This window comes from Gigantopelta aegis, chromosome 3 (assembly GCF_016097555.1).
Source record: "Gigantopelta aegis isolate Gae_Host chromosome 3, Gae_host_genome, whole genome shotgun sequence".
In the NCBI taxonomy this organism is placed as follows: domain Eukaryota; kingdom Metazoa; phylum Mollusca; class Gastropoda; order Neomphalida; family Peltospiridae; genus Gigantopelta; species Gigantopelta aegis.
This window is the reverse complement of record NC_054701.1, coordinates 46,775,116-46,802,457: the sequence shown is the minus strand read 5'-3', so window position 1 is coordinate 46,802,457 and position 27,342 is coordinate 46,775,116. Positions and strand designations below refer to the sequence as shown.

General features: G+C 34.5%; 1 protein-coding gene and 6 non-coding genes across 9 annotated transcripts; 3 read left to right on the top strand and 4 right to left on the bottom strand.

The window, feature by feature from the left end:
- Positions 1-236: 236 nt before the first annotated feature.
- LOC121368128 (Golgi SNAP receptor complex member 1-like) lies at positions 237-19,398 on the bottom strand. Of its 3 annotated transcripts, XM_041492704.1 has the most exons (9): positions 19,284-19,398; positions 17,471-17,573; positions 13,205-13,225; positions 6,461-6,545; positions 5,808-6,001; positions 4,419-4,490; positions 3,594-3,623; positions 2,668-2,750; positions 237-1,052 (listed from the first exon to the last, which is right to left on the bottom strand). In XM_041492704.1, the coding sequence occupies exons 1-9, from the start codon at positions 19,324-19,326 to the stop codon at positions 928-930; spliced, it is 756 nt and encodes a 251-aa protein (XP_041348638.1). In that variant the 5' UTR covers positions 19,327-19,398; the 3' UTR covers positions 237-927. The 3 variants fall into 3 exon arrangements, with proteins under 3 accessions (XP_041348638.1, XP_041348639.1, XP_041348640.1); XM_041492705.1 differs by lacking the exon at positions 13,205-13,225 and having other exon boundaries at positions 17,465-17,573; XM_041492706.1 differs by lacking the exon at positions 13,205-13,225 and having other exon boundaries at positions 19,284-19,391.
- A 2,662-nt stretch (positions 19,399-22,060) lies between these two features.
- Positions 22,061-22,133, bottom strand: Trnav-aac. Its single transcript has one exon. It is a non-coding gene; the product is annotated as a tRNA-Val (tRNA).
- A 288-nt stretch (positions 22,134-22,421) lies between these two features.
- Trnav-cac lies at positions 22,422-22,494 on the top strand. The gene has a single exon. It is a non-coding gene; the product is annotated as a tRNA-Val (tRNA).
- Positions 22,495-23,806: 1,312 nt separating this feature from the next.
- On the bottom strand, positions 23,807-23,879 carry Trnav-aac. Its single transcript has one exon. It is a non-coding gene; the product is annotated as a tRNA-Val (tRNA).
- Positions 23,880-24,419: 540 nt separating this feature from the next.
- On the top strand, positions 24,420-24,492 carry Trnav-cac. Its single transcript has one exon. It is a non-coding gene; the product is annotated as a tRNA-Val (tRNA).
- A 561-nt stretch (positions 24,493-25,053) lies between these two features.
- Trnav-aac lies at positions 25,054-25,126 on the bottom strand. Its single transcript has one exon. It is a non-coding gene; the product is annotated as a tRNA-Val (tRNA).
- Positions 25,127-25,411: 285 nt separating this feature from the next.
- Trnav-uac lies at positions 25,412-25,484 on the top strand. The gene has a single exon. It is a non-coding gene; the product is annotated as a tRNA-Val (tRNA).
- Positions 25,485-27,342: the final 1,858 nt, after the last annotated feature.

Genomic DNA, 27,342 nt, shown 5'->3' with positions numbered 1-27,342 from the left:
TACATTTGTTTTCTCAAGCATATCAAAGTCTATTTTTGGCCAAAATACTGATAATAATGCAACCTTTTTTGTTTTTTGTTTTAGAGTAACACAGAGGCCTTAACCACTGTCTTTAAAAGATAAATGTCTACAACAGTACAAACAAGTATGTGTGTTGTAATGTGCAGCTCCGCAGCTGCCAGGGTCGGAGTTCAATGTCATTCAGTGGTGGATCCAGAAAATACATTTGGGGGGGGGGGGGGGGGGGGGGGGGGGGGGCAAAATGACATGAGGCGGTTTGCCAAGGGAACTTTGGGAGAGGTTTGGAGGGAGATTGTAAAAAAAATAAAAATTTATAAATAATAAAATTATAATTCACAAAATTTAGAGGGGGCCTGGACCCCTGCCACCCCCCCAACCCCCACCCCGATTTGCCTCCGACATTGAACCAATGTACCGTGTCACATGCAGCTCATAAAACAGTGTATCTTATATGTGAAAGGTATCTTTAAAGTAAAGCATGTTCAAATACAGGGGTGCGGGTTCTTTAAGGGTGAGCTGTATAGTCCACAAAATATGGTATATTTTTTATTATGGTGATGCTCATTTTAAAATACCACAATTCATAAACTCGTTCTGCACTAGATTATCATATACTGCTTTTCACCTTAGCAGGGCAGTAGTAAAGGGAAATAAATTATAGGATCTCTGAGGAACAAAGTCAGCTGAGCACAGGTCCATATTTACATCTCAGCCGTCGATCCTCGCACTTTCGTTCACCACCATCACAGATATGTACGTAACAACCTGTAACAAATATTACCCATACACTTGAGAATCAACCATTTGTCTTCAAACTGGTTTGCACAGGTACACAATAAAATTTACACAGATTCGGATTTAAACAGTCTTAACGACAAATTGCTGATACTGTCGTGAACACGGGTGCTAGTGGAAAGCATATAATATTAAGAGTATGACGCACACGGCTATTACAAGTCCAAGAATGATGGAATCCCTCCGCTTCCGAATGTTTATTCTCTGCATTAAACTGTTGATCAATGGAAATCGATCTGCGAACAATTAAGGAAAACACAACAAGACATGACCATACATTTACCAAATTTCTATCCAAATATATACTGGTAAAGTTTCAGATTTTGATTTGTTCCGGATTATCTTAAAGAGAGAGGGAACGGATGAATGAATGTTTAACGACACCCCAGCACTGAAGAGAGATGGGGTCAATTTTGGGACTTCAATAAAAACTAGCACAGAGTTTTGTTTAACGACACCACTAGAACACAATGAATTATTAATCATGTTACTGGATGTTAAACATTTGGTCATTATGACATACTATAGCTTTAGAAAGGAAATCTGTTACATTTTTCCATTAGTAGCTAGGACTATTTTACATGCACCATCCCACAGACCGGACAGCACATACCACATGCCTTTGATATACCAGTTGTAATGCACTGGCTGAAATAAGAAATAACCTAAAGGGCCCACAGAAGGGGATCGATCCTAGATCAAACGCAGATCAGGGGAGCACTTTGCCACTGAGGCACATCGCACCCCCATAGCACTGAGAATGTTTTCAAATTTTGAAAACCTTTTTTCTTGCATTTTTTTAGGATTTTGTTTCCCTCACATTTATAATGAATTTTAATTGACTCAAAAATAGGTTACTATTTAGGCTGAATTTACGAAGCCTATTTTTCTTAAACGCAGGTGTTTAAGCATTGTAAATGTATGTAGTTACATGCATACAAGATAAAAACAGGCTTCATAAATTTAGCCCTGTATGTGGAGTTTTTTTGGTGTATGTTACCTTTTATAGATGGGTGTTTTTTATATACAGAAAATAAAACTGAGTGGGTGGTCTAAAACCCTTGAACTGGCACTAAAAACGTGAAAATATACTCAAGGGCGTAACTCTGCTTTAAAAACTTATCACAAACTATGTGTGAATATTAATTCTAGTTAGTGTTAACTGATCACACTTCTTTCTTATTGAGAAGTCTTCTCAGACTGATATTTAGAGAATACATTCAGGTTATCTTGTTGTGAACACTACCGTACAGGGTGTGATTATCAAAATATATATAAAATGATGTAACAAATTATAATTTCGTTTCTGTATGGCAAAAAAAACCCTACATTTTATTATGAAAACAACAAATGCACTAAGAATGATGTTTAAGGACCACAACTTTATCAAAAATGGTTCTCGGTCTCCTTTTGAATTTTTCATACATGTATGTTGGATTATTAGTCACATCTATTTGATTTGCTAGCTAAATATATCTTTAACTACTTTATTTTTCATGTAGTTAAATATCTCTTTGCCATATTCACTGTATATATCTGTGTGTGGATATCACGTCAATAAAAATGGGAATAATAAATTTGTTTAAAAAAAGGTTAAATTCCAATGAACGTCAAACATGATATTTAACTCTATATTGTAAAGCTAACTAAAACTTTCAGCTCAATATCAACAACAGTTCTCCTACTATCATCGTTCTAAAAATTATAAAAATGTATCCATTACCTGTACTTTCCATGATTACAAAGTACGTATTTTTACCCTGACTGGGCTACATCCCACCTATATAATCAGGTATAAAGGCACAAACCAGTTCTGGTTATCACAAATATATTTTACAATGTAAAGGATACTTCCTAATGAGTTCATTTTCTGTGAGATTGTTCCCAGCATCGATTTCTGTGACTGTAAGTTTTCTTTTGTAGCTATTGCAATACTGGAAAGAAAGACAAACAAATATTAAAATATTGAAATATACTGGATTTGCAGAAGTGTGGGATTTATATTTACCATCTATGTTGAAAAATTAACATTTTTAATGCAGGCTATATCATATAATGACTTATTAAAAATTAAAAAAAGATCACATTAAGTACTAATCAGCTATTGGATGTCAAACATTTGGCAATTCTGACATTTTCTATTAATAGCAAGGGATCTTTTATATGCACTTTCCCACAGATAGAACTGCATACACCACGACCTTTGATATACATGTCATGCAGCACTAGTTGGGATGGAGATAAACCAATGGGTCCACTGAGGAGATTTGAACTTATGACCCTAGCACCTGGGGTGAGATCTCTACCAACTGAGCTAAATACTGTCCCCCTCACACAGGAAAAGTTAAAGTTTGTTCTGTTTAATGACACCACATTGATTTATGAAGCATCAGCTATTGGATGTCAAACATTTAGTACTTTCGATACTTAGTCTTGGAGAGGAAACCTGCTACACTGTTCTGTTGGTAGCAAAGGATCTTTCATATGCACCATCAGAGAGACAGGATAATGCATACCACGGCCTTTGATATACAAGTCATGGTGCAATGGCTGGAATTCTTTTCGATTAGCAGCAGGTGACTTTTTATATGCAGACACACCACGTCAATGTAACGTATTCAAAGCAGAAAAGGTATGTACCTTGTAACAGATAGTGTCAGAGACTTTTACAGGTGATAAATATTTTAATTTAAACACATTTCTTAATATGCTAGCATACAGATAAAAGTGAGATTTATGTGAGAAAATCTTATCTTTATCAAACACAAATAGCATACCTTATTTGATCATCTATCATTCTTTCTGAACTGCAATAAAATTAAACATACATTAGTGCAACACATACAATTAAAGGTACAGTCTCACAAGATGACTTTTAGTAATAATTTCTACTAACTAATTTATCCAGTCGCAATGCAATCTCAGTTATGTTTGTTTTGTTTAATGACACCACTAAAGCACAATGATTTATTAATCACTGGATGTTGGATGTCAAACATTTGGCAATTCTGACATGCAGTCTTAAAGGGACATTCCCGAGTTTGCTGCATTGTAAGATGTTTCAGACTACTAAAATATTTCTACGATTAAACTTGCATATTAAATATATTTTCTTGTTTAGAACATCAGTGTCTATATATTCTATGTGTTTCTGGTCGTCTTAATATTTGTAAGAAGCCCAAACTGGATTTTGTCTTCAAATAATTTCGTACGTACGAAAAAATCTTTTTTAGAAAATAAAATGAAATTTAACCTAGTACAAATATTACAACAATCAGAAACATGTTTAATATACAGCCACTAATATTTTATGCAGAAAAATATATTTGATATGTAATTACAATCGTTAAAAAGTCTCTGTTAGTCGATAACATCTTAAAAATTGCAGCAAACTCAGGAATGTCCCTTTAAGAGAAAAAACACACTACATTTTTCCATTAGTAACAAGGCCTTTGATACACCAGTCGTCGTGCACCGACTGGAATGCAGAATAAGTCAATGGGCCCACCTACATTAAAGATGGGATCAGTTTATTACATTGAATAGCATTATATCTACAAGATAACAGACATGTGGATGCATTAACTGACATAAACACCCACCTTCTTATGTGATCATTTTCTTTTAAATATAAATCTGTTCTTCTGTTTAGACCGGATGAGTTCTTGTATGAACTGAAAAAACAATAAATCTGTTATGAAGTTCAAGACTAATACAAACACTGCAAAACAACTGACTACTGTAAACCAGAAAAAATACGTATGTAGATTAGTTTTGCACTGATTTTGGTGAACCTAAAGTCGCAATATTTTCCAGGATAGAGTGTGCTTACGGCGAAATCTTGATTTTTGCAAAATTTACATCGAGAATATGCACCAAGATAGCATTATTAATCAAATGTATAGTATTACAAGCTGTGTAATGTGTATCAGAAAACCACATGCAAATTATTATTTTTGTTTTTAAATCATCAAATCTTTTTCCTCTACAAGAAGTCAGTACTTTTAATTACATTTCAATGGCAAACCCATAGCAGGCATGGGGGTCATCCCACACACTCACCCACAAATCACATTTCTTTTTTTCCCACCACTTTTTATGTTTTCCTGTCACACAATAAACAAAAGTCATAGACAGGGTGATCACACCCCCACCCCCATATAAAATCATGGATACACCAGTGTTACATTTTCAGCCTCTTTTTTTTGCCTGCTGGGCTACTCATTACAATGATTGTAATAGCTATGACTATGACAATTTCCCTCAAGATTTCTTAAAATAATTCAAAGTGAATAGTTTAAAGGATTATTTATAAATTGAACGTGAGAATTATTTTTACATTAATGCAAGTATGAAGCACAGGAACCACTTTACACATTTATGTATGAACAGCTTATTGAAATAACCTGAAATGCATTTTTGAATATATACAACTTTTTACCAGCTATTATTAATATTACTGCACTAAAAAGACCTTAGTGTGCTCAGAACAGATAAAAAAAACTGTTGTGCCCAAATTAGTGTCTCGACCAACCTATAAACTTCATTCGCCATTCTAAATGCGCCCTCATCCCCCGCTAAAATTCCTGCACATGCACCTGCTTCCCCAACCTTTTCTGGAACAGATTTATAGAATATTAAACGAGCTTCCGTTTCATATCATGTTTATGTCCTGGGCGAAATAATTTTCAATTGTCACAAGCTTTAGTGAGTGACAATGAAAATTATTTTATGAGGGACATAAATATGATACGAAATGGTAGCACATTTTATATCCTATTTGTTACCCATTAACTTTTTAGTTGACGTTCCTGTAATTTACTGTTAGGTTGTAGTGCATCAATCGATGACGTCATGGTGTGACATTGAATTGTTACGTCCCACTTAGTGTTCTGGTGGGACCTATCACTTTGATATGTACGGTACCAATATCTTTTTAACCATGTTGGTAATAATTAACGTTTAGCTGTCTGTTTAAGAGCATTTCTCACTTGATATCTCTGTGTACAGATCCCAGCAGGTCCTCCCTCTCTCTGAGAAATGCGATGTTGGCCTCGGTCTTCTGGAACTCGTGTGTGTAATCCTGCAGGATGTCGCGGTGCCGCTGCAGGGTGTGCAGCAGAGCCGGGGAATTCATACTGACGGTCTGCGTGTACTCCACCATCCGGTCATTGACCGCTGTCAACTTGAAACAAGACAGATACATGTGTGAATGAAAAACATGTATGTGGTAGGAAGTATATTGGAAAAATGGAATGATAGCTGGAATGATGGATGGATGGATGGATGGATGGATGGATGGAATTATGGATGGATTGAATGATGGAATGACTGATTGATGGATGGTTGGATGGCATGGGATGGATGGATGGATGGATGGATGGATGGATGGGAGGGTGGGTTGGTAGGGTGGGTGGGTGGGTTTTGGGTGGATTTTGGATGGGTGGGTTTTGGGTTGGATGGATGAATGGATGGATGGATGGATTAAATGAGGACGGATGGATGGATGGATAGACAGATGGATGGATGGATGGATGGATGGTTGGATTAAATGGGATGGATGGATGCACAATTGAATAAATGGATGAATGGAATGACATCCCTGTTATAAGGCATCAAACGACCTGACTGAAACCATTTTTACCTTGGAGAGTAACTGCTTTATCTCCATGGCCATTGTATCAAACATGTGCTCACTGCTAGATTTGTTAATAAGAGGTGCAGTATCACTGAAAAAACAACAGAAAGACATGTTTGTTACTTGACAACTCAGCATATAGTTTTATCAGTAGCTATTATTTGGGATCCTTTATGGCTACTTTCTCACCCGTGGTAGAGGTGTAATGAAACAGCATCATATCATGAGACAATGTCTACAATTTGATGCATTGATTTTTGGCAGCTGTACCACGGTATATACATGAACAAGCCATTGATGCTAACTCTCATGGTATGTACCTTTTCTGTTTTGCATGAAATGCATTTTTTTTAGTTACTATAAACATGACGATGACAAGAAACACATTTGATTTGATACAATTAATATTTTAAGCAAGACATAATATAATAAGTAATATTTATGTAATTTAACAAGTTAAACACAAATGTAATACCGGTAACCAAAACTTTTTTAAGTATTTCACACTGCCAATGAATTAAAAGTTACCGGAATATTTATGGCATATATCATTAAACCTTTGACATACCAATTCATATGTTATTTTAAGCTCTGTGCCCGCTAAGTTTTACAGATGATTTGACAGATTAATAATTAATCCCATTTTTTAGATGGTACTTTTAATTTTTAAACAAGTCTTCTACTAAAGATACAAAGTGTCATTACAGAAATATTCTTTAACCATGGTACATTATGTTTTCAAAAAAATTATTAGTGACAGTTGCTGATCAGTTCAATTTGCAATAAATATTTTAACATTTTAGAATCGTTTAGTGATACCTGAAACTTGCACAGTGAATCACAATGCAATATTGAACAAATGTTCCATGTTACTTTTAAAATACCTAGATACACAGGTACATGCATCTAAACACCTGATGAAATGTACGAGGAAATTTGTATAAAAACAATGCTTTGTAAATACACTGAACTCCACTGAAAAGCACCAGTGACATTCATAGGATTTGTAAAAAGCATATGACCAGAAATAAAAAATTCACTGATTTTGTATTTAACTGGATGTATTCTTGTAAATAATAAATAACCAAAAATTTATATGCAAGGGTTAGGTGGGTAAGTAGGTAGGTAGGGTTTAACGTGCACATTCAGACTAAGCTGTTGTAGCACACGCCTGTCATGGCCACAGGTGTTGACTTTCGCCTGCTTCTCCGTTCAGGACAGGATGCAAGGGTTAGGGTTATTGATTGTTTTATTACAACCTCATGCATGCGATAGCAATAACAACTGAAAATTGGGTGGTGCACTTTCAATAAAGTTCAGTACACTTCAATTCCCATATTGCACATGCATTTATATATGTATACAGGTAAATACAATCAATTCTAACATGCAATACAATGAACAGACGTAAACAAGGAAGATTAATGCAGAGGGTTTATCAAAATCGTTTACTCTGAAGCTTGTGAATGCTCAACTTACCAGTATCTGGCCACACACCCATCAAATGAGACATGTTTGGGGCAAACGAAATACAGAAGCACTGTATAATAAACGCTATGTTTAAATGCTACATAGAGGATACTTCCCGGGTGTCTCGTGATATCATAATTTATCAGCACGAGTTGATAAAAGTATGAAATCCCAGGCTTGCCAAGGATTTTTATACTTTTATCAACGAGTGCTGATAAATTATGATATCACAAGACACGAGGGGGGTATTCTTTTTATCATCCATTATCATTCTTATCATTTGCGTCAATTGTAAACAATGTAAGTAATGTGGGTTGAATGTCATTATAATTTATATTTGGCAGCAGAACTCTTTAACTAGCAGAACGACAGTGGTGTGACATCACTAATGATTGATTTTGCACTGAAACATACACAGCGACGAAACAAAAGAAGCATTATCTCGCCTTCATGTAAAATTCTTTAATCCCATTGGTTGTTTGCCGTTGGACAAATCCCTTATCCCCCTGTGGGCGGAGCCAAATTCTCTTATACCCCGTCTGTAATTTCCAACAGTTTCCAGCCGCCCCAGTTAATGCTAAAGCAATAATTAGATTATAAATAACATTGATAATCAACCAAGTATACATAATTAATTTTATTTTTACTATAAAATACACTATTTCAATACTTTTAAAAGCTGCAATGTTGAACTCGGCCACCTAATTACGGTCGTGGTGTTATTGTATTAATGCGCGATTAGCAACAGTTGTTGTTGTTGTTGTTTTGTTTTTTTAATATTTTTATTTTTTTACTACATACATTTCTAATAAAAAAAAGTGTTTTTTATTTTTGTTATTAATATCTGTTTCAGACAATTTCGTATTACAAACATTTGAAGTTAAAAACTCGTTTATCGACGGAACTATTTTTCGTCACTGGCAAGTGGTTTCGTTCGCGTCCGCGTGGTACGGCTCCGTTAATAAATTGTTAACAATTATTTTCTGGCGTTATTTTGATTATTTGGCTATATGGTTTAACATGTCGGCAAGATAAATTCGTTGTAGAAGCATCTCTCGGGGTATATGGCTTTTTATGTACCCTCTGTGTGCTCTTTTACCCCCTCGCCTTCGGCTCGGGGTAAAAGAACACACAGAGGGTACATAAAAAGCCATATACCCCTCGTGATGCTTCTACAACTTATAATATCTCCTAGGAGAATACCGCAGGAGAAATCGCAAATTATAGTGCCATCGATATCTCCTACAAAAGCCTTTAATGGATGATAAACTGTGTTAGGCCACAGATTATGTGTGCATATATTCAGGGCTTGAGGTACGACATGAACAATAACATCAGTTATGCAGGGCTACTCGAGGTCAACAGAAAATTTTGCCAAATTATCTATTAAACTCAAAAACTTGCAAAATGCCAGTTATTTTCTAATAAAATATCAATTATTTCATGAAATTATTTCACCAAATTAAAGTAAAATTTGCTAATAGTTTTTAAAATTGGTAAAGTTTGGCAAATTTGGCAAATGCCATAGCAGCCCTGGTTACGTATCAATTATGGTCATCAAAAATACTGAGAAAGTTCATCCATTTATGCTAAATAATAACAACAATAAGAATCGTCTGTCAATCTCTGACATTAATCTGCACAGATATATATACAAGTGATTTTGTTCAAGTCTAAATTAAATGGTAAATATGTAAGGACAAAATGTTTCTAATTATTTGCCGCTATATTTTATTTAGACTGGCACCTTATGGTTGCAGACCACCATTCTCCTTTCCAAGCATTTCAATACAATTTCTACACAAGGCAAACTGCCACTCAAAATGCACAAAATAGTTTCTAATAATCAGATTCATGGGAAGCTTTTGCTTTCCACCTCAAAGCATTGTACAACTACTGAGATAAAGAAATTAGTGCCAATTAGGTATCAAAATAAATGTTAAAGAGAGAAAATTATTACAGGCAGATTAAATTTACACAAAATTTTGGTCAGAGCCCCGTTCCACGAAGCGATCTTAGCCCTAAGATCAACTTAAGTGCATAGGGTAGCTATGCGCTTAAAGTAATCTTAGGGCTAAGATCGTTTCGTGGAACGGGAACTTTAAATTGCAGACAGCACTAAACTTAAGCTGAGGCAATAAAGGGTATGTCCAAAATAAGCAAGCCCAAATTAAGTACAAACATGCTAACCTCAAAACATTTAACCTCAAAATCAATGGAATGTTAAGCTGAATTAGATTAAAATAACTGGAAATGTAGTTCTGAATATGTACAACTCTTTACCAGCTATCATTAACTTTACTGCACTAAAAGGACCTTGGTGTGCTCAGAATTGACAAATAAAACCTGTTGTGCCCAAATGAGTGATATATAAAGCCCAGGGGCCCGTTCCACAAAACAATTTTAGCCCTAAGATCATTGTATGTACATAACTACCGTATGCCATTAAGATGATCTTAGCACTAAGATCGCTTTGTGGAATGGGGTCCTGGTAGTCTAGAACTGTTTTTCAATTTCCAGCACTTGCTTCCAGATTAAAATATCATAAGCAGAGATCGCTCTCATTCCACAAAATAAATTCCCAAGCTTTGCCATCTAATGAATATTGATGAATGGCATGTCATAGACAAAAATGTCAATCCTTTCTGAAGGATTTATAAAATAAATAAAAATATACTTAAGATTTTAACTTTATTGAAAATAGTTCTGGTAGTGGTAAACATTACATGAAACAAACAAAATATCACTTTTAAGACGAAACATAAATATCAATGTTATCATGCAGCACTGCTTCAAGGATTACATTTTCATGTTTCTTGAAGTTCTGAAATACTGTCTGTCAAAAAGTGTTCTCGCTGGGTAAAAATTAAAGGATGGTGGCCACATGACACCCCACACAGAAAAAAATAAAGGACAGCTTGGTTACCATACATCGTTGTGTGTTGGCCGACTTTGTGAAAAGACATACTCCTTATTTTGCACCTCAGTATTTGGTACAAAAAGGTTGGTATGAAATACAAGCAGACTCATCTTTTATGTACCGTTAGTTGAACTGGAAATGTTGTCGGTCTGATATTCACAGGCATTCATTTTGCTGAACCGATAAAAGTTTTAATATTATTATTTTAATAAAGATTTCAAGATATATAAAAAACAATAAAGATTTTTGTAAAGTCATCCCCTAATGTGGGATAAAAAATTGTGTTCATTTTATTTCCATCTTCATCAAATGAATCGATCGCTTTGATATCGCCAGCAGTGTAAAGGCGGTGTATATATTATTTGGCACCCAAGATAAATGGTTTTAATGATGAACACTACCACTTCCGTTGGTTTTATAAGCAGTGATATATATCATTCTAATATTTTATAAAGAATTGTCGAATAAATAAATGACAGAAAGTAAAAATCATCAGTTACAACAAAGTAAATCTGCAATTTAGGACAAAATATCAGACGATAATTAGAGGATACAAAAGACAGAATGACCGTTCTGATCGTGGTGCCAAATAAGTGTTTTTTCAGTCGGAGATTGCTGAATCGATAATTTTTTTTAAATGTTTTCATTTGTCAAATAAAATATAACTTTTATTGTGTGTATCAAATATACAAATGGATACAGGTATGGGACAAACTAGAAGCTGTTAAAAATAGTGTTAAATTACATTACGGTAACTGTCGTAAGCTATTGAAGTTATTCGTTTGTTGCTTTTTTGTACATACCGTAGCTTGTTTCCTTTGATGTTCAGTGTGTGCAGGCCGATCGATTTTTTTTGGTGGAAAAAAGTGTGCATTTTGGAAGTAAAGGAGGTGGGTGCTGTAAAATATTGTAGGGAGTAGGAAAATAAATAGGGTCACAGAAAAATAAAGGAGGGCGGCAGAACGTGAAAGGAGGGCAGCATTTATGCAATAGCCCCGCCCCGCTTAAATGGAGCAGCGAGAACACTGCTATATGATTTAAATACACTGTAGATAATTATAATAAATCAAAATATTACATAGATTAATAATTGAAAAGGATATGAATATTCAAATATAATGAAAAGTGTGTAACGGAAATACATTACAGTCAGACCTTGTTTTTACAACCACCTTTTAACCCATGGTCATCACTGTAACAAGTTTGCCGCTTATCATCGACATACTGCCTACATTAGAATAACATCCAAAACAAATTACAGACCATAAAATATCATATATAAAATGTTTAAAATATTGGGTAAAAAGCCACATTGTAATAAATGATTTTTGAAAAGTAGTATGATCAAAAACAGAAGCCACAGTACCATTCATGACTAAGCACTGTACCCATTATATATTTATGTGACATAACTATATTTAATCTACACAATTAAGAAAATAAAAAATAAACTAACTGGAACAAAGTTAAATACCAACTTAATATTTTATCAAATTTAATTTTTATTAGTGCTTTTTGTGGGGTCATAGTAACTTAATAAAGACATTCACACATTTATGCAATTATTTAGTATTAGCTGTTAAACTTATATATAAACAAGTATACAACTAATAGCAGATATACTCTTCAAAAAAAAATAGGGGAACTCTAATAAGAATTTACAATTGTCTAAAATTTTAAGGTATATTAGCTGTGGGGAATGGTTATATGATAATAGTGAATTAATTGGGCAAACATTACAACCGGTAGTTCAATATTACAATAGGTTTTATGACCACCAAATATCTTGAAGGACGATTGGGGTCTGAAGTGAAATTTTGAAAGTTGACCTTTTTTTTATCTGTAAATCGCAAATTCAAACAATAAAAATTACTCAAAACAAAACAACAACAACTGTATGAAAACGATCGACAGAAATAATGTTCCACAGTTATTAATGGACCTTCCTGGAAATTGTCAAAATCGAGAATGACACTCCACGCACGTGTACAGGGCAACTGCGTGATGCATTTGCAAACTATGGAATGTGTTTCAGTGTGTTGATAAACAGACCTGAACATTCTTTACTAGGATGTCTGTGGTCTAATAGTTGATATTAATATTTAAGGTTCCCATACTTTTTTTGAAGAGTATATATTAATAAATTTAATATATATGTCGAGTGTTCTTCTTCCCTATATTTTTGAAAGAGACACGAGGAAGGGGATTCCCAACTGGCTGAATCAAACTCTAACCTGCTAATTATGAACAGTAATGCCCTGCAGTCTTTTGTATGTTGAATTACATTAACGAAACAAAATAAACTATGTTTTGTCATCATCGAAAACTTTGCAATGTAACTTGGTACTTTAAATTATTACCTTTTCTCTCCAAGGGCTGCACTGTTAAAATGGAAATGAAGAGATATTTACATTTACGTAGCAGTTAAATGAATGTATATGTACTAAATCACCATGCATTGAAATAAGCATAATGTTAGGCCATGTACAAGCTAACATAAAATTTTAACCTACGGGTACAGTATCAAGTCTACAATTGTCATGATCTTTCCTATTAATATTAAAAGACACGTTGATAATGGTGTATTTTTATATTAAAGCTGTAATACAGACTCCATTCAGGGTGCTATTTGTGCAGATATCCCCCATCCCTATAATGAGAAAATAGTTAAAACAAAACATGACCTTACAGGACTGGTGACATAGAAATTCATCAGCTAAAACCACAACAAAAATATGCAGGTCAATTTACAAAAAAACAAGAAAGATGAAAGTACTGCTACCCGGCCGTAGCTAGTGTGTGTGTGTAGGGGGGGGGGACATGGGGGGAAATCCTGAAAGCATTATAGAAACTTGAAGAAAATTCTCTTCTTAAACGTTTAAGGAGTTTTAGACTATTAACTACTCAGTTGCCCTCCCAAACAAAAAATCCTAGCTAAGGCCCTGGCTACAATATATTAAGCTTGTGATTCTATTATATTTTAATTCCAGACCCTCCCCTCACCACCCTGTGCTTCCTTATTTCCCCCGTGCTGTGAGTTTTATTTTACTTCCTATTTCGAGTCCTGCCTTAGGTACAAAGTTTTTTAAAGTTAAAAGTTTCCTTTGTTTAACGACACCACTATAGCACATTGATATATTATTCATCGGCTAGTGTATATCAAACATATATTGGTAATTTTCAGTCTTAGAGAGAAAACCCGTACATTTTTCTGTTAGTAGCTGAGGATCTTTTATATGCACCATCCCACAGACAGGATAGCACATACCACAGCCGTTGATATACCAGTTGTGGTGTACTGGCTGTAAAGAGAAATAGCCCAACAGGGATCGATCCCGAACAGACCGTGCATCAAGCTAGCGCTTTACCACTAGGCTACGTCCCGCCCCCATTTTGTTTTGCTTCAGGTCTACATTTTCCCCCAAAAAAGAAATCCTCTTGAGATCATGTGCATGGATGTTTGATAAATTTTAGTTACAGTTACAAGAAAATATACACGATTTCATTTTTAATTTCAACACTAGATGGCAACCAATTAACATAAGGTCACAACTAAAATATGTATATAATTTGCTGTAAACTGATGGATTCATAAAAACTGTTTTGTGCTAACTATGGCTATTTGGGGCCGAAGATATACATACATGTGTATGATTATTTCGACGATTGGCCTAGTACAGGGCTGGAAACTCGCCAAAAAATATGGTGGCCCAAAAAGTAATAATGGATGTTGGCAAATTAAGGTAAGTGAACCATGAACCACGAGCAAGATTTTAATGTAGAATAAATACATGCAATACAAATATTAATATTGGCTGATATGTTATAACTCTAAAGAAGATCGCCCATATATTATTATTTGGGCAACTAATGCCATTATTTAGAGAATAACTAACGAGCTACGAGGAATTACGGATTATCTGTCCCAAGTGAATTAAGGTTTTACAGCATTAATTCACGAGGGACAGATAATCCGTAATTCCTCGTAGTGAGTTGGTTATTCTCTTTATTACCCATTGTCAATCTTTAACGATTTTAAAAGTATATTTACGTTCTCGCTGATGTAACAACTAACAAGCTCTACCAGCCATAACAATATATTCATACGCGCCATTACCGGTGCACACCCAACAGTATCCACCAAAGAATAGTCAAAATAATAAAATAAAAATATTTTTAAAAATTTGTACATATATTTTGATTTTTAATTCCGTAAATGTTCGTATCGTATAAAAATATTTGAAGTTCGTAGTAATAGTTTGACCAATAAATGGAATCATGAATGAAGTCCCGGCAGTATGTAATTGCCAATCAAATCTCGTCTTTTTAAAGCCAGCCAATCAGTGACTGTAGAAGCAATCTGCACTCTGTGCAGAGATCGAAAAAATATTACCCCGTATATTTGAGCCCATATGGGTAATAATTTTTAATATTTAAGTCGCCAAAACAGGACATTGGTCGCATTTGGCAACCTGGCCACAGGCCGTTTCGAGCCCTGCTAGTACCGGTATATTTAACTCGAAAGAGAGGATATTCAACCAACAATCACCACACGGCTACCAAACAGCAGCAAGCAATACCGGTACTTTAAATGTGGCTCTGCAAAGACCTGAAAACACATACCAAGGTGTTTGCCTTTACTAAATGATCTGCATTTTAAGGGCTGCAAGACTAACACAGTGATTTATTGGTTTTGGATTAACAATTATGAATTAAACTGGGAAAATATTAAAGTCAGAGCTACATGAAATTACAGTGTGGGTGGGAGTGAACACGATAATGGGCGAGGTGATTCTGCTAGCAACAGTTCAATATATGTATTTATGATTCCTAATTTAAAAAAAAAAAAAATTATAGGTGGTAGTGGTGTTTTTTTGGGGGGGGGGGGGGGGGGGGAGTTGCAGGCCATAGGATTTTAAATTCATGGGAAACACTATTTCAGTTCCGTGTCTTGTGATCATGGGAACCGATTGGAAACTGATTTTAGGTTCTGTCAAAACAAGTCAAAGGAACCTATTTTTAATACCATTTTCAAACTCAATATAAAGTTGATTTTCGACAAGCCCTCTCCATTATACGCATGCTGTTGTGATTTTGACAGCTCAATAAAAATAATAGTTTAGGCCTATGTCATTTCCTCCCATAAGGAAACCACAGGCAATAGTGGGGTCTATTCGACTGCCACCTTCAGTATTCAAGAACATGTGTGATGTCGATTAGTTTGTCAACTTCAGCGACAGTAGTCAGGAGGTTAAATATTTTCTACAAAATTATATTTGAATTTAAGTACTAGTTCTTGGTCCATATATTTAAGAGATTCATTACAAATAATTAGTGTCAATGATTTTGGTTCAAATGTGTAATGGGTTTGATTTGAGCGTGTGTTGGAACTCTGATTCGGGTTTACCTGAACCAGAACACTGACAAGTTTGGTCAATATAACACAACAATCCAAATCGGGTCTTGTGATTGTGTCAAGCACACTCTTTAGTAGTATGATATTAGAAACATAATTTAAAAAAATAATAATTATATAGAGGCTATTTCATGGGGGGTTTTCGAATACGATTTTTATGTCAACAAGTGATGTGTGAAAATCATATTTTCATGAATTGCGAAGCAATGAGTGAAAACATGGTTTTCACACATCACCATGAAATGGTCTATTTATTATATACATATTTCCAAATTTTTAACAATATCTTTCGCTTTTTGCTAATATCTTTCGCTTATCCTATCGAAAACATGTAATGCCATGATATATTTCTTCCTATGGAACTTTTCCAGAAATTTTACTTGACAATAGACTTTTAAAAAGAAATTTAAATAAAAATTATCTTTATTAATATTTATTTAATAATACTGCTGTGCAAACATACCTGACAAAGCAATCCTCCAAAAACTCACACAAAAACAAATCAAATCGAACGTTGTTAAATTCTTAAATTTACTCAATGACACTACATTGTATCATCATTATTTAGCTTCGTATTCAATTAGTTTTAGATATTTTATTGTAAATGCACTACTTATCCCTTTTTCATAGGTACATTTGTTTAAATTACATTTTTTTATTTTTCAAATACGATCAGATGAATTGATAATCAAATTTAAATACGAAGAAACGAGACAAAGGGAGATAATTTACTCATGCACTTTTACAAAAAAGTAAATATGATTTCTATATTTTCACTGCAGCTGAAATAGTGATAATACGACTTTTCACCGGATAACACTTTTATGTTTCCGTAGATCTATATATTTTATTGCTATGTATATAATAAATATATATATATAGCCTACATATTATTTTCATTGAATAGTTGTACTCGATATAATAATCATAGAAAACAAAATTTTGGTTCCATGATTTTACCGACATGGTTCCGGAAATTATCATTAACATGAAATCTGAAGGCCTGGGATTGCTTTATATGAGCTTGACCTTTACACTCTTAATGCAATTATTTACTAAACAACCTCATCAAGACCAAATGAGTTATTGGCATTTAAAAAAGCTATAGTAAAGTCATGTGTTAGTTGTTAAAAGCAAGAGACCAATAATAAAGCATCATGTATCAACTACATGTAAAACATATATTAATATCAACATTTATTACTCAAACCTGTCGAAGTCTCTCTGTGATGAATAGCTTGTACCAAGCTTGCTGAATGACACCAGCTTGAGATCAATTTCATTTTCAAGTTGTCTTGCTTGTTTCCGTAAATCTGAAGAAGGTAAACAAAAACAGTAAATACTTTTAACAAGTATTCTGAGATTCCTGCTAAAGCAATACATACATGTCATATACCAGCCCAAACATGTTTGTATCACCTTAGTTCAAGGGTCATATAACTGGGAAAAACAGGTAAATCGCCATGAGTGTCAAACATCATCTGTAACGGTATAGGATAAAGCTATATAAATAAAATCCCAATTCAATATCTTGAGGGACTGTGAAAAGAAAGTCTAGAAAACAAATAACTACATCATTTGTAAAAGTTTGTTTTGTTTAATGACACCACTAGAGCACATTGATTTGTTAATCATCGGCTATTGAATGTCAAATAATTGGTAATTCTGACATACTCGCATAGTCTTTGAGAGGAAGCCCGCTATATTTTCCCATTAGTAGCAAGGCCCGATCTTTTATATGCACCATCCCACAGACAGGATAGCACATATCACGGCCTTTGATATACCTGTCGTGGTGCACTGGCTGGAACAAGAAATAACCCAATGGGAAGACCGACAGGGATCGATCCCAAACCAACCACGCATCAGGCGAACGCTTTACCACTGGACTACGTCCTGCCCCACATCATTTGTAGTGTTTAATCCAAGGTGTGGTATGGTCCAATTTGTTTCTATGGTGAAATGGTTAAAGTCTGAACCAAATTGTTAACAACTACCAAAACTTACTCTCCTACCTTTAATTACCGTTATATTTCCCCAAAATTTTGTCCACACACAAGTTGTGAAAAAAACATTACAGTGACATGGATTCCACATATAAGACTGTAACGATGTCACCAGTATCGACTTTGCTGAGACAGCATAGGGCAAAATACATGTAGTTTTCTGCCGTCTGCCATTTTTGCTTTTTTATGGAATATTCTTCAAGTGGGGTAAAACCCACCAAAGTATGTGACATAATTAATATAAAATCAATGATCTTTAGTGGTATATTTAAACAAACAAAAAATAATTTTAAAAATTAATATGACGTCATACCGTTTGCTTTTATATCATAACATGTTATGACGTTGCTAGATTAAGTTATATCCTTTCACCCCTCTTGGAGAATATTCCATAAGAAGTCAAAATGGCAGCCAACACAAAGTTACATGCTTTTTGCCCTATGCGATCTCAGTGAAGTCGATATTGGTGACATGGTTATCATCTAGTATGTGGAATCTGTGTCATTGCAATGGTTTTTTCTAGATTTTTGTCTGAACAAAATGTGAGTAAAACCTAACGAAAAATAAAGGTAGGAGAGCAATTTTTCGTAGTTGTTAACATTTTGGTTTGGACAGTAGAAGTCTTTCCAAACTGTAGCTGAAAATATATTGGCAAAACTTCCGAACGTTCCAGCATTCACTGATTCAGTTCATTCAGGCTTAGGTTAGGGGTTAGGGTTAGTGATAGTACATGTATTAGCATACATGCTGGAACGTTCGGAAGTATTTCAAATTTATTCTAAATAACTCGAGATTGCAGCTTTAAATCAGATGATGATGATCTGTCAAGCTGGGACACTACAAAGTACAAAAATTCACACAATATAAAAAGAGACTGAACACACCTGCAGAAAGGATAAAAGTACAGTTTGATATATTCTGTTTATTAGTAACTGTGGGTGCATATCACAAAATACAAAGTAAAAATAATGGTTCAAACTGATAAACGTCACATAAAACAAATCGCTTCATGTTTACCTTCCCACAGTTTCCCCATGTCGGCCATGTTACTTTTAGTCATGTTGGCATCTTCTCGTGAGATCAAGACAATAATTATAAAGGTTTCAAATATAATTAAATATAAAACTCATACATGCCTTTATTTTAACTGATACCTAACAATTTTGTGCTGTGATTTAAATAAATTTCCAATATGGTAATAATATGTACCTCGGTTCAGAATAATGATTTCTATACAACTGGTTATATCTCTAAAATAGTAGGCCTACCCATGAATACACTGTTACAGAAGCAGTATAAAAATTTTAAATATACTTTTTATTTCAACTATATTTTGGAAACCCATTAAATTTTAATATGCTGCTATTTTTTCGTGCTTTATCCTTCCTCTCCATTTTTCTGTCTCCCCGTCGTAATTCTCTCTTTTTTTTAATGTTCTTCCTCTTCTCCAAAAAATGTGTTTTCCTTAATTATTACATTAGACACCCATTTAAAACAGTTAATTAAAAAAAAAAATAATAATAATAATAATAATAAAATGTGGGTGTTGAGTGTTGATAGACAAACCTTTTCTTTCTGTTCTTTTTTACGCTTCCCCCCTTTCCTCCCCCACCCCACCAAGATTCTGAAAAAAGATATTGAGGGAGGAAACCTGCTGCCGCCACTTCATGGACTACTCTTTTCGATTAGCAGCAAGGGATATTTTGAGTTGATAAGTAATATCAAGTTTCGAGGTGTACCTATATGTATAGCGGTTATCGTGTCTGCTTCAAACACACGCACACGCACATGCGCACATACACACACACAGGAAAAGAGACAGGGAAACAGGTTTCGCACTACTCTCAAAAAGGCGTGAACAACACAAATTATGCATGATGTTTAAACTCAAATAACGTGTTACCTACTTATTTAGCTCTTCATTTACCACGACCTATCGGTGAAAACAAATCCATACTATTTACGTAATGCTATCACTTGAATACTTACTTTTGTCGTACAACGCTCTTTGCAAATGCGTTGTTTCCTTCGTCAGTTAAATTATGGAATAATACGTCTTCTAACATCAAAAACTGTAAATCACTAACTAGTTTCAAACATGCAATTAATGTAGGCCTAACTGAACCTATTGCATCATACTTTTATTATGGTGAAAGACGTCAGCAGATACTTCACTGTCGAAATGGGGTAACGGTAACTTAAATGGTCATAAATTTAAGCGTCATATCTTGAATAATCCAAAATGTCTTTGTGGGCATCATGTGATAGATGCCGAACATTTCTTGTGTCATTGCCCTTTGTTCAAGCTGCACCGAAATATCCATCTACAGAAATATCTACATGTTAACTATAACATACTTAACTAATCAGGAAAATATAGACATTTAAAATCCGTTCACGACTTTATTGTAAGTATGAATGAATGAATGAATGAATGTTTTAACGACACCCCAGCACGAAAAATACATCGGCTATTGGGTGTCAAACTATGATAAATGCAAACAAATAAAGTGATGATCAACATCAATATAAAAATTCAAGATTTAAATAAAAACAGTGTAAAGAACTGTGCAAAAATACAGATATCACAGATAGATACTGACTTTTACTCAAAATTTCGATTGTATCTCGAATACGGGATTTGTGCTGTATTAGCCATTCTCAAAGAAAATGTTACACCCCTGCACCACGGTGAGGTTACAGCACGCGCAGGGGTTATTGTAAGTACTAAACGTTTTGAAACTTATTAGCACTGTTACATTTCTCTACCTGTATTATTTCTATGTACGTATCTTTCCTTTCTGTAGCTCACTTTTATGTTATTCATCTACTATTATGTTTTATTATTATTATTGTTAGTTATTAATTGTACTTTGTCTGTCATCTTGTAAGTTTGTTTGTAAAAAATTTAGGGAAATGTCCTAATATAGGCTTGTAGCCTGTCGACCAATCCCACCAGCAAATGGAATAAAATATTGTTTAAACGAGAGAGAGAGAGAGAGAGAGAGAGAGAGAGAGAGAGAGAGAGAGAGAGAGATATATATATATATATATATATATATATATATATACACACTTACACACACGTGTAGGCCTACACAGTTTATGTATTTACTTCAAAGTGTGACTTTTCAGTTTTGTAATACTTAATCTCAGAACAGCACTTCACCGTATTACTTGATTTTTACTCACTTTTAGCTTATGGGCTTGCTATCAGATTGAATAGTTTACTTCACATTACTGCAGTTCATTAGGCTACTTTATTCCATTCATTTATTGTAACGCCTTTATGTAGGCCTACTAAGGATCGACTCTCAGCATTATTGTAAGCAATTTTAAATATTATTTTAACGTAGTCTTAGAGTTTAGATTAGTTTGTTATAATAGTGATTTGTTATAAGAAGTTTTTAAAGTAAGTTGTCATTTATGTATTTGCTAGTAGTTTTATGTTTGTATTATTTTGTCAACATACGCGAATAGATAAGGACCAGGTTTAAGGTTAGCATTCAGGTGTCAGAAAATAGCGTTTAGGACTATATCTAAATTTGAAAACGTTCCGGGGTCAGGATGGGGAATATATCTCCGGACCTCCTAGCACACGCAGGACATTCGCGCCATGCATGTGACGTAAAAAATACAAAATAATAATAAAATAAAGGTGTTGCACTCACCTTGTGGCCACTTTTGGACGATCCTACTCCTATAATATTTACAACGGCAGAAAACTCGGAAAATAGTATAAGCTTGGAAGTATTCATATACATAAACTTTTATATGTAGCAAAACCAATAATCAGGTTTCGGCGAGGCTCGAACTCGCGGCCTTCTGCGTGTTAAGCAGACGTGATAACCACTACACCACGAAACCGATAGTTACATACAGGTGCATTTTAAAATCTAACGAAGGGTCTGCATGTGCGAACTATCCTAAAACTAATAACAATTTTGTTAATGTCTTTTTAAGTATTTTCTCTTTTTGCCAGTAGTTGACATTCATAACAAAAAACATCTATTGCTCTTCTGTAGTTTATACTACTATTTATTTTGTGTTCAAAGTACTTCTGTGGCTGTAGAAACGATGTACCACGTGCACTATTTACAGGATATTACAGTAGGCCACATTATGTGTCACTTGAATGAGATAGTTAAGTTAACTGGTTTCGTGGTGTAGTGGTTATCACGTCTGCTTCACACGCAGAAGGTCGCGAGTTCGAGCCTCGCCGGAACCTCGTTTTCTTTTCTTGTAATGATTTTTGCTTTTTTATTTTTTTTTACTTTAATAAAAGAGTGTTTCTGTCTGAGAAATAAAGACAGCCTCCTGAATTGGAGATTTTCTTTTTTAAAATGTGTCATGTCTAAACTTAAAGGAAGGAGGGACCGCCAAATATTATCTCCGGGAATACAATTAGAAGAGGAAAAAAATCTAAAATAAATTACATTATCGCTACACTGATCATTCATTTTAGTTTAATTCTATATACTTATTTTCTTATTTATCCATTTATTTATTTATTAGGTTATATTTTTAGCATAATTTAAATATTAAAACCTTTTTTTGGAGAAAAATTCATCCCTTTATTGTTACATTTGTTTTGGGTCCTGCCTGTGCATATCAAACATTCCTGACTGCTAATGGAAAAATAGGACTATATTATTTCAGAATTATTAAATGTTTGAGATTCATGGAGCAGCCGATGATTAATAGATCTATGTGCTTTAGTAGTTTCGTTAAATAAAATAAATAAGTTTATTTTCGTTTTGGAGGTGAATTTGTTAGATTTTGGGGGATTGATATAGGGGTGTTGGGGTTTCGCCTTATGGTTCTGGAATTAAGAAATAGAAAGTAGAGACGAGACAAGACGGGACAAGACCAGATGAGATATGAATGAATGAATGAATGAATGAATGATATCTCTTATCTTCACTGCCCCGTCTATCCTAGTTGACTATTATGATTTAATTTAAGTCAGACATGTTTATCATAAATGTTGTATACTAACAAAACGAAAATTTACACAAACGTGCTGGTTTCCCCTTCTTTCATTTGTTTTGTTTTCTTCTATTTATTTATTTACCGGCCTCGGTGGCGTCGTTTTTAGGCCATCGGTCTACAGGCTGGTAGGTACTGGGTTCGGATCCCAGTCGAGGTATGGGATTTTTAATCCAGATACCGACTCCAAACCCTGAGTGAGTGCTCCGCAAGGCTCAATGGGTAGGTGTAAACCACTTGCACCGACCAGTGATCCATAACTGGTTAAAAAAAAGGCCATGGTCTGTGCTATCCTGCCTGTGGTAAGCACAAATAAAAGATCCTTTGCTGCTAATCGGAAAGAGTAGCCCATGTAGTGGCGACAGCGGGTTTCCTCTCAAAATCTGTGTGGTCCTTAACCATATGTCTGACGCCATATAACCGTAAATAAAATGTGTTGAGTGCGTCGCTAAATAAAACATTTCTTTCTTTCTTTCTTCTATTTATTTAAACAATGTAAATTATTGGCCACAGAAAAATAAATAATTATAAGTATATTAAAAATAAAAATGAGGTTTCGGCGAGGCTCGAACTCGCGACCTTCTGCGTGTTAAGCAGACGTGATAACCACTACACCACGAAACCGATAGGTAGTAAAGAGTATTATCATGTTTTTAATGCAATGGGAAAATAAATATAACAATGCTAAAAATATAACCTAATAAATACATTTTAGACATTAGACATGATACGATCAGGAGGCTGGTGTTATTGCTCAGACAGAAACACCCTTTTATTAGATTAAGTTGGGTTTTTTGTATTACAGGTGGGAAATAAGAGGTTCCGGCGAGGCTCAAACTCGCGACCTTTTTACACCACGAAACCGATACCTACAACGTGCATTGTAAGTCTAATGAAGGGTCTGCATCAAGCATGTGTTTACTATCCTACAAATAAACAATCCAGAAATTTAGTCGTCATTTAAGTAGTTTCTCCATATGCCGGTAAGTATAACGCCTAAAAAGAAAAATATATCATAATTCTGTAGTTTATACAAAATACGTAGCCTATTTTTGCGTTCAAAGTACTGTTGTGGCTGTAGAAAGGATGTACCATGTGCACTATTTACATGGTATTGCAGCATGCTACATTATGTGTCACTTGAATGAGATACGTAAGTTAACTGGTTTCGTGGTGTAGTGGTTATCACGTCTGCTTCACACGCAGAAGGTCGCGAGTTCGAGCCTCGCCGAAACCTTGTATTTTTTCCCCCTGTAATAAAAAAATATAATTTAATGAAAGAGTTTCTGTCTGAGCAGTAATAGAATAGATGTTTAACGACACCCCAGCACTAAAATTACATAGCCTTTTGGGTGTTAAACTATGGTAAATGCAAAAATAATTGATGATTTAAATCAATACAAAAATCCAACAGTTAAATTAAAACACAGTGTAAAGAACTATTATAAAAACAAATACAAATATCACAGATAGATAATCTCGAAGAAATTGTAATTCCATAACATTTCTTTGACCAAATATATCGTTTCTAGTTTTTTTCAGATGCATACACTCCACTATTTGAAATGTGGCGTACCGTCACAGTACACCGAGTATGAGCGATAAAGACAGCCTCCTGTGTCTGAGGTTTTATTTTTTAAACGTATCAAATCTAGCTTATATTTTAGCATACGGTAATTTTCTTTCTTTAACTTTTTTTGTTTTCTCCTTTTTTTTTAAACAATGCAAATTATTGGTCACAGAAAAATTATTATTAATTATAAGTATTTTAAAAATTGAATGTTAAAATTTTAAAATGAGGTTTCGGCGAGGCTCGAACTCGCGACCTTCTGCGTGTTAAGCAGACGTGATAACCACTACACCACGAAACCGATAGCTATTGACGTGTATTATCATGTTTTTAATGCATTGTGAATATACTATTTTTTACTCTTTCTTTTAAATTTAGTTTTAATGAAAAAAAAATATATATATTTGTACTTAGTATCATTAGCCTACTTTTTATATCTGACTGGTACACATTTAGTTAATACACATCGAATCTATGGCCTTGTTATATCAAGTATAATACAATTTGTAACAATGTCAACATCTACTTCCACTTTTCGGTGCAAATATCATTTATTAGCAATTTAAAACAAAAATTAAAAGCAACTGGTTTCGTGGTGTAGTGGTCATCACGTCTGCTTTACACGCAGAAGGTCGCGAGTTCGAGCCTCGCCGGAACCTTTCTTATTATATTTTTTGTTTTCTCTTGATTTTAACATTGCTGCAGGACTACTGCTTTAAATACCATCTACATCCCCACATCATTAAATCGGGGTGGGGAGCGGGACGTAGCCCAGTGGTAAAGCGTTCGCTTGATGCGCGGTCGGTCCAGGATCGATCCCCGTCGGTGGACCCATTGGGCTATTTCTCGTCCCAGCCAGTGCTCCACAACTGGTGTAACAAAGGTCGTGGTATATACTATCCTGTCTGTGGGATGGTGCATATAAAAGATCCCTTGCTGCTAATTGAAATGAAGTGGCGACAGTGGGTTTCCTCTCTCAATATCTGTATGGTCCTTAAAGGGACATTCCTGACTTTGTTGCAATGCTATAAAGTTTCCGGCTAATAAAACCTTTTTTAATTGTTGGAATGACAATTTACTTACATTTCCTTGTCCAGAATATCCATATCTGTATATCCAATGTGTTTTTGGTCCCCCAAATGATCGTAGTAGCTCAATATGCATTTTTGCCAAATATTTTTTCGTACGTATCAATTTATTTTTTCCTTCAACCGTCAAATAAAGTCTATTTTTAGACGGCGGATTCCCTTCGACTTGTCATGCATTTGAAGCGCATCACGTGACCTTTTTGTGACGTAGAGCACATGTAAATACCATGCTGCCTGGTCATTTCGTACCCTAGTCATTTCGTACCATTGCAAAAAGTCATTTCGTACCTTAGTTATTTCGTACCATTGTGAAAAGTCTTTCCATACCATAGTCATTTCATACCAGTATATAAAAAACAAATCGACCATAGCATAAAAGCAGTGTTTTTTTTGTTTTGTTTTTTAAATTTACTTTGACAGTTTGAAAATCAGAACACATTATTGTGCAGCATATCGTTATTGATTTACCATAACACCTGTCAACTGTTATTTCCATTTTACCTGACAAGAGCCGTATTTGATATGTACTACTAACGGCCAACTTCGATGTTTTCTGAAATTGGCTCCAATTGACCAAAGTGGGGTTTTTTTTACATTCATAATTAATAAATATGCTAATAATAATAAATAAATAAATAAATATGAACAATTTTTTTCAGTTACCAGCTGAAATGGTCGAATATTACTTATTATTACTTATTATCTTATTTGTTTAAGAAATAAACAATAACAACCGCTGAAAACATTGACTACCCTATCGATTACCAAATCAGCCAATTGCTCATGTTTATTACTTATACACAATGACAATATTTTTTTTTTTTTTTTGCTGATCAGAAACGCCTCTTAAATTAACAACAAATTTGTTTCAGTGTATGGTACGAAATGACTTGATCTTTTTTTAGGGACAAAATTAAATATTTAATGATTTATAAAGTCAGTTGCAGGTGGTGTTTGCATCTTATATACGTAATTAGATAGGGTACGATATGACTTTCAATTTTGCAATGGTACGAAAGGACCAAATTAGGTACGAAATGACTATGGTACAAAAGAACCAAGCTACGAAATGACTATGGTACGAAAGGACTAAGGTACGAAGTGACTAGCAACCGGCCGAAACGACCAGATACCCATAAAATTGCACCATCACAGTATTATGAGTATAACGCTTGGGTTGGGGCGAGTTGACTAATGGACAAAGTTCCGATCTTTCCAACATCTATAGATCTCTATAGCTATAGGTACAAGTGACCCTAACCCTAAATGCTAGAACGATCAGAAGGCTTGCCAAGCCGAAGGCAATAGAAAAGAGACAAGATCAAAAAGTTGTTGAAGTTGAAAAAAAAAAAAGAAAAAAAAGAAGATTATTATGAAATCTTGGAATTGTTATCGGCATCATTTCTACTTGTTTCTATTAAAATGCGTC